At 65.8% G+C, this 7,897-nt stretch overlaps 1 protein-coding gene across 1 annotated transcript in view; it reads left to right on the top strand.

Annotated features, from left to right (window-relative positions):
• The window catches only part of CD6 (CD6 molecule), a 34,114-nt gene that overhangs the window by 24,792 nt on the left and 1,425 nt on the right, over positions 1 to 7,897 (top strand). Inside the window, exons 4-11 of the mRNA XM_004683393.2 lie at positions 540 to 872; positions 1,426 to 1,728; positions 2,812 to 2,877; positions 4,596 to 4,730; positions 5,076 to 5,174; positions 5,963 to 6,079; positions 7,454 to 7,546; positions 7,719 to 7,849. Of these exons, the coding sequence (XP_004683450.2) occupies positions 540 to 872; positions 1,426 to 1,728; positions 2,812 to 2,877; positions 4,596 to 4,730; positions 5,076 to 5,174; positions 5,963 to 6,079; positions 7,454 to 7,546; positions 7,719 to 7,849 (1,277 nt within the window). The remainder of the gene's footprint in view (positions 1 to 539; positions 873 to 1,425; positions 1,729 to 2,811; positions 2,878 to 4,595; positions 4,731 to 5,075; positions 5,175 to 5,962; positions 6,080 to 7,453; positions 7,547 to 7,718; positions 7,850 to 7,897) is intronic.

The raw sequence follows: 7,897 nt of genomic DNA, 5'->3' as shown, positions 1-7,897 counted from the left end.
CCCCCGCCAATGCAACTGGGCCCCACCCACGCCAACGCGTCGTTTCCGGATCTGAGCATTTCCTCAGGGCCCCCCCCCAGCGCGCAGGTTCCACCCACTCGACCTTGGGTCCCCAGGTTCTACCTGGTCTCTAGCCCTTACCCTCTGGTCTTGCCCCTCCTCCCACTGCGCCCCTTATCTCTGCCTCCTCCCCCTAGCCAGGGTCCCCTAACCCTGCGGCCCCCAGGCCCCAGCAAGCCTGAGCTCGGCCTCCCCAGTCCTGCCCACGAGGCTTTACTAACCTTTGCACCTCAGCTGGCCCCCAAAACATCCTGCGTATTTGTTCCTGGAGCCCGAGTCCTGACCTACCCCCAAAGTCCTGACTCTCCCCCAAAGTCCTGACCCACCCCCACCTCTGCCCACCAGGTCCGCAGCGCCCCCTCGGCCGGCTGCTGGCCGCTCCCGTTGGGTCCACAGGCCCACCCACAACTGGCTGCCTAGTGAGGACCCCCTGCCCACCTCCCCCCCAACTCCCCCCGTCTTCTCCCCACCACCCACAGACCGTCCCTTCTCACCCCCAGAGAACCAGGCGCTGCGGCTGGTGTCCAGCAGCAGCCCGTGTGCCGGCCGCGTGGAGATGCTGGAGCACGGCGAGTGGGGCTCGGTGTGTGACGACACGTGGGACCTGGAGGCCGCCCAGGTGGTGTGTCGGCAGCTGGGCTGCGGCTGGGCCGTCCAGGCCCTGCCCGGCATGCACTTCCCGCCAGGCCAGGGCCCCATCCACAGGGACCAGGTGAACTGCTCGGGGGCCGAGGCCCACCTCTGGGACTGCCCTGGGGTGCCAGGACAGGGCTACTGCGGCCACAAGGAGGATGCCGGGGTCGTGTGCTCAGGTCAGTGCGCCGGGCTGCGCCTCGGGCTTCCGCCCCGCCCCCACCCGCTCCCCGGAGGCTCACTGGGTGCAGGCTCGGAGGCCGGAGAGGCGGCCCCTGGCCTGGGGAGGGCACAGTCCAGGAGGGACAAGCCCGAGGGAGGAGGCGTGGCGGTACAGAGGCAGCTGGCAGTGGAGCCTCAGAGGGCTCAGCCTGCCACCGCCTGGCGGGGGCTGCGTCGGGTGTGACTCGCCCTGTGTACATGCTGGTCATCTGGCTCAGAGGGAGAGGGAGGCCAGGAGGCTGTGTGAGGCGGGGACATTCGTCCAGCCAGTCCGCCCCAGTGTGCACGGGAATGGGGAGGATTCAGTAGGTCCGGGGCAAGACTCGAGATTGCCCGCTTCCGACGAGACCCCGGGCCACGCACCTGCAGGCCTGGCGGCGGCTCACAGGGGTGGCAGGAGCAGGGCGGGCTGCGGAGGGAGGGGCCCGAGGTCTGCAGTCCCACGGCCCTGGGTGTTTGCATCGCAGGCCTGGGGTCCCCTGTCTGACTCTGCCTCCCTCTGCCCCCCAGAGCACCAGTCCTGGCGCCTGACTGGGGGCACAGACCCCTGCCAGGGGCAGGTGGAGGTCTACTTCCGTGGGGTCTGGAACACGGTGTGCGACAGCTCGTGGTACTCACCAGAGGCCAACGTGCTCTGCCGGGCCCTGGGCTGCGGCAACATGATCAAACTGCCCAAAGGAGGGCCCCACTCCCTGCCGGGCAGGATGTTCTACTCATGCATGGGCGGGGAGCCCGCCCTCTCGGACTGCAGCTGGCGCTTCAACAACTCCAACCTCTGCAGCCAGTCCCAGGCCGCCAGGGTCCTCTGCTCAGGTAGCCCGGCCCTCCCACCTCTGGCCACCCCACCGAGATTTGCACTGGGGGCCCCACTGAACCCGCAGCGTCAGACGTTGCAGGCCACGTATCACGGTTTAGCCCAGGGCAGGACTGGCAGACACGGGCGCCAGAGAGCCACTGCCCCAGCGTGCCCGGGCATTCACCCACCGGGCTTCCCGCCCACACACCCTCCGCCTGGCCCCAGGGCATGAACCAAATACTCACGAAGGCGTCGCGGTGTGCCCAGAGCGGGCTCAGGCCATGAACCCGAAGGTTATCCCAGGATGGGGGACCCCAGGGGAGACGACATTAGGGGGTACCACCGCTCTCTGGGCAGCTCCCGAGCACCCCAAGTGCCCACAGAGACCAGCCCCTCGTGTTTCTCGTGTCCGCCCAAGCTCACATCCACCGCGTGAACTGAGCTCTGCTGTATTTCTCCGAGTCGCAGTGCCAGGGCCTTAACCATGCATCGACTAAAAAGCTGTAACTATGAAAAAAAAAAAATGGGGGACCGAGCACTGCTCCCATTACTCTGGCGGGCCGCCCGTAGTCAGCAAACGGTGAGAGCCCTCCAAGACACTCAGGGTGGGGTTACTACGGCTTCACCTCTGCCACTGATGCCGGGGGGGCGTGGGCAGCCCAGAGCCACCCCACCCCTCCCCCGGGGCTTCAGGGGCTTCAGGTTGAGATGTGTGGACGCTAACACCAGGCGCCTCCTAGGGTAGCCGGGAAATCACAGAGGGACCTCAAGGGGCTTCATGAGCCCCACGCCCCGCCTGCCCACGGGATGCTGGTCACGGGGATGACTGCAGGGCCAGCCCCGCCGCCCTGAGAGCGAGAGCCAGGCCGGGTGGGAAGGGATTTGGGGCTGCAGATCGCACAGAATAATTGTCTTATTGGCCCTGGCATCAGTCTGTGGCCTCCTGATTGCGGGGGTGTGGAGCAGGGCAGGAGAAGCAGGTGTCCTTCGCCACATGCCCTGGCTCCAGGTCACGTACTGTCGTGGTCAGTTTCCAGCCAGGAGCTGGCCCACGGCAGGCACTCAGGGACGCCGTGTGAACGAGCCACGCTTTCTGACAGGTTCCTGGACTTGGCTCAACCTGTCCACTTCTGAAGGCCCGACCAGAGTTCCGGCGGTCACCGTGGGTGAGTGTCAGGGGCACGTGGGTTCTCACCTGTACGAGCACAGGTGTGCATGTGCGTCTGCCTGGAGGGACCTGATGGCTTGTCCCCAGCCCCGCCCCTCCCCCACCTCCACTCCCTGCCAAGTCCCTGGACCCCGAGATTTCCCGGGCAGGAGTCCACGCCTCACTCTGGAGGACAGAGCTGAGAGGCAGCGCAGGTCTGACACTGCCTGAACTTGGGGGGCCCCACGGGTAACAGCCCGCTTGCCATGTCCCTGAGGCCAGGCTCTGTCATCCTCGTTTCCTGCTATTTCCTTCCGCCCTCTGCAGCCTGGGGGGCAGGTGTCCTTGTCGCGCTTACGAGAAGCACAGGAGGGCGGCCGGAGCGGTGCCGGCATTCGCACCAGTCTCGCTACTCCAGACGGGGCTTGGTCTCCCCGCTGGCTGTGTGCAGCTTGGCTCGATTCAGCTCCCATCCCAGCCGTTTGCACCTGTGTCATGTGGGCAGTTCTTACCCGCCGGGTCTCAGCTCCTTCGACTGGAAGGCGGAGGCCCTGACCTAGCACCAGCACACTCAGCCGGGAATTAGCTTTACGGCGCGCTTGGCACTCAGGTCGGGCTGCGGTAACTCGTGACAGTTTAGTCTGGCTCCGAGCTCCTTGCAGCCCAGGGGACCCTGATCACGGACTGTCCATCCTGCACTGCCTCCCGGGCTCCCTATCACCCCAGAAGTTGAACAGGGGGTCGGGAGGGAAAGAGGGGAGCCAAGTCCTGCCAGAGACGATGAGGGCGCCGAGGTGGGTAGAATGTTGGGGGTGGCGAAGGCTGCAGGATGTGCTCCTGCCAGGACCCCCAGACTCACACGCTCCCTCGCACACTCCTCCTGGCGCAGGGCGGCTTCTAGGACCGCCCACACCTGGACATGGCCCCCCAGCTGCCTGGGGCCCCCACCCCAGGTCCCCACGTCCCCTAGTCTTATCTTCACCTGTTCCTACTTCTAAATCCAGTTCCCCACGCTGACCCAAACTGCCCCCTTTGTGGGGAGGAGGAGAAGGGGGGAGGAGAGGAAAGGGTTATCTCCCACGGAGCAGACAGAGCCCCAGCCAGGGGGTCAGGGTGCTCTGCCCCCCAAGATGCTGTCACCACCCACACCCTCGGTCCGCACAGCCCCTGGGCAGGGAGTGGGTCAGGACTGGCCCTCACCCCTCAGGGTCTGACCTCAGGGCGGTGTGGCCACTGCCAAACGCTCAGAGGCCTTCCCAGGGAGCAGCCTGGGTCTCCCCCGGGGGAGTGAGGTGCCCTTGCTGGGCCCCCTGCCCCAGAGCCCTGTCATCACCTGCCTCACAGGCCACATCTCACCTGGCATCTCACCCGTTACTCTGCGCTGGCTTGTTTGTCCCCCCACCCCCACCCCTGGGGCCCCTCGAGGCCTTGACACTGTGGTCACACTTGTTCCCCAGACCTGTGCCTGCACACAGTGGTGCTCAGTCATTGTTGAGCAGAGACACCCCTGCGGGCGGCGGGCGGGAGAAAGCTTTTCCGGCCAGTGTCACTCGCTGCGTTTCTTGAGCACCAGCTCTATACCAGGGACCTGAAGTCAGGTGGGAAGACTCAAAACAAGGGGGGAGGAGGGGACCCCAGGCAGAGGTGGGTCAGCTGCGGAGAGGATGGGGGGCGTGAAGGGCAGGAGATGTTTCTGCCCATTCCTCACTCTCCCTGACTTGGGGTGCCTGCTTCCAGAATCTGTGACAGTGAAAGCAGATTTGGACTCTCAGGGTGACAAGCTGCTCATCCCCTGCATCATCCTGGGAGTTCTCCTCCTTGGCGCACTCCTGTCCATAGCCATCATCCTCTTGAGAGTGAAGGGGAAATACGGTAAGGACGGCACTCTGGGAGCCACGGGGAAGGGGCAGGGGTGGGGAGAAGAAGGCCTGGGGTGCAGCCCCCCAGACAGATGTGAGCCCTGGGGACCCCAGCAGGAGTAGCAGATGATCCTGCCACCCCTGAGCCTGGGGAGCACCTCCTGATGGGAGGGAGTTTCCCAGCATGCCCTGCACACGTTGGCTCTCCAGTGTAGGTACCTCAGGAGGACCAGAGTGGGGGGAGCATTGGGGGGGGCCGTGGGGGTCACTGGCTAGGAAGGAGCACTCAGGAGCACAGAGCCAGGTTGCCTGGGAAGGGCGAAAAATGACGTGTGGACTTTCTCCCTCCCATCCTCAGCCCTCCCCGTTACGGTGAACCACCAGCACCTGCCCACCCCCACCCCGGCAGTGGTCAACAGCTACCAGGAGGTCCCCAACATCATCCCCAAAGAGGAAGGTAGGTCATGGCCCCACCGGGACTGGCAGGGCTGGTGAGGGCAGGGAGGCAGGCTGTCTGCAGGGTGAGGACTGCTGAGGTGGAAGCAGAGGTCGGACTACAGATGACCCCGGGCCGGCCCTCCTGGCCCCCAGGCCGGGGTGGGAGCCTGGGGCTCAGGTCTCCCCTGGGCCTTGGTGGGGACCTCTAGTGCGGTCTCCTTGGCTCCTGGCTTTCACGTTCTTGGTTCTCACGGCAGGCTCCGCCCTGCTCTCTGGCCCTGAGGCCTGTGAAGCTGCTGCCACGCCAGGGCAACCGCCCCCTTGCTGGGCCCCAGCAAGGCTTCCCCAGAACATCATTTTATTTCTCATTCTCGGAGTAAAAAAAATAATCACAGGTCCAGCCACCCATCTTTCACGACACAGGGGCTTGCCTGCAGGGAGGCTCCAGGAGCTCTCTGAAGGCGCCGCGTCACCTCGCTGACCCAGCTGTCCCTGCAGTGCTGCCCACAGGCGTGTGGGATAGAGAGCCAGGGCGAGGCCAGACCCAGAGCGGCCACTCGCGGGCAGCCGGGGCCAGGTTAGGACCAGGCAGCCTGCCTCTCCAGGCCGGTGAGGGCCGCGCTGTGCCTCAGTGCCCCGGTGCGAGACGGAGACCATAGCCAGACTGGTGTGGCGGTGATGACCTTCAGGAGACAGTGACCGCTCTCTCCCCTCGGGCGCCTCCCTGCACTCTCTCTGCTCGCCAGGGCCTCCCTCGCCTGCCCCTCCGCCCACCCTCCGCCAGGCCCCACTCTGCTCTCTCCCCAGATCCCAAGCTGCCCATCCAGGTGCAGGCCCCTCACCCCGCGGACTCGGACTCTGACTCCGACTACGAGCACTATGACTTCAGCAGCCAGCCGCCCGTGGCCCTGACCACCTTCTACAGTGAGTGCGGCCTCGGCACCCTCTCGGGAGCCCCAGACTGACTCACCAGGCGAAGCTGCACTTCTCTCCATGCCCCCCATCCTGGAGACATGTCCCCCGCTCGGCCTCCTTCCTCCCACGTTGTCTCTGGCCTGGGGCGCCTCGGGCCAGCCCCCCACCCCCATTCACCAGAAGTGGGCTGTGTCTGCGTGGGGGTCCAGGCGAGAGACAGCGCTGGATGGCTTCTGCCCTCCCCCTCCCCCCCGCCCCCGTGCTCCAGCCTGCCGGGTCACCCTCGCTCCCCTCCCCCCGCTATTAGCCCAGCCTGTACCTCTCAGCTGACTTCCAGCTCCTCTCTCTGCTGCTGGGGACAGAGGACAGCGGGTGCGTCACGCAGGGCCCAGGCAAAGCCCAGCGGCTGGACAGAGCAGAGAAGCCCACACCACCTGGTGTGGGATCACCTGGGGACTTGCCCAGACATCCTGAGCCCACCCCCGCCCCGCACTTCTGTAGGATGAGAGTTTGACTACGACGGTGACCTCAAATGACAGTGTCCTGAGAAGCTGGCGGGAGCCAGCCTCCTTCCTGCTTGCTTCTGCATTCCCTGGGATGTTGCTCTAATCCCAGGGTCCAGCAGGGCCTCCTCCCCCACACCAGGCCAGGGGACGCGGGAGGGAGAGGCCTGTCCTGCGAGACAGGTGCTGCCCCGTGGCCCCACTCACACCCCACAGCCAGGACGTGCCCTCACCAGCTGCGAGGGAGACGGGCAGAGAGACAGGGGAGCAGCTGGCCACCTCTGCCCCTCCCCTGCTGAACCAGGACCCCCAGGGGCAGGATGCCGTGATTCTGCCTCTGCAGGGCCATGTACCTGTGTCTGGGAGCCCTCAGGCTTGGGGTGTCCCTAGAATCCGAGGCTGAGCCCAGGCCCATACGTCACAGACCGGGAAGCCTAGATCCCATGTCCCTGAGACTGAAAGTCAGCCGCCCTGGCTCAAGAGCGCTGCCACCTGGATTCCAGACTCGGGGCCCTTCAGCCACTTTGAGTCTGCAGCTCTGGGATTTAGAATCCAAAGCCGCACTCTGGGAAGGCTCAAGTCCCCCCTTCCTGCCCAGGTCCTCAATATTCTGGAACCAGGGGAGGGGCCGCAGGGGCCGGGGGTGCAGGCACTGGGGTTTCTGGCCAGAAACCGCCCATCCCCGAGCTGGGTCCAGATTAGACAACGGGGGCCGGGACCAGGACGTGAGCTTGGGACCTGGCGGGAGAGGCCGAGGCCCTCCGGATGGCTGGGCTTGCCCTCACGCCCTAGCGCCTCACGGACACCCTCCAAGCTCCGGGAGACCCCCACCCAGGACCGAGGCCGGTAGCCTCACCCCCTCACGCCATGCTGTTTGCAGACTCCCAGCGGCACCGGCCCACCGACGAGGAGGTTCAGCAGAGCCGGTTCCACCTGCCCGCCTTGGAGGAAGGTGAGTCCGGCTGGGGAGGCCGCCAGACTGGCTCTCAGGCCGCCAGCAGCCGCCCCTCCAGCTGGCCCCCTGACTTTAACAGTGTCCACTGGCACTAAGTTCTCCAGTCTGACGTGGAGCCCTGCTGTCGCCCTGCTTCTCTCCTGACCTCCCCCTTTCCTGGGGGGGACTTGGCGAGGCTCATGCCTCCCAGGTCCCCCCCCCGCCAACCCTGCACTCTGCATTGCAGACACCCTCTCCCTGGGGCCTCGGCACCAGCCAAGGAACAGCAGCGGGTCCAGCACCTCCTCCGGCGAGGGCTACTGCAATAACCCCAGCACCAAGGTCGCCCCCTGGCACCCTCCAGCGTCTTCTTCCGAGGTCGCCCCCTGG

The sequence above is a fragment of the Condylura cristata genome, unplaced genomic scaffold, assembly GCF_000260355.1.
Source record: "Condylura cristata isolate star-nosed mole 26May11 unplaced genomic scaffold, ConCri1.0 scaffold00015, whole genome shotgun sequence".
NCBI lineage: Eukaryota > Metazoa > Chordata > Mammalia > Eulipotyphla > Talpidae > Condylura > Condylura cristata.
The sequence above is the reverse complement of the archived record's forward strand: the minus strand, read 5'-3'. Positions and strand labels throughout refer to the sequence as shown.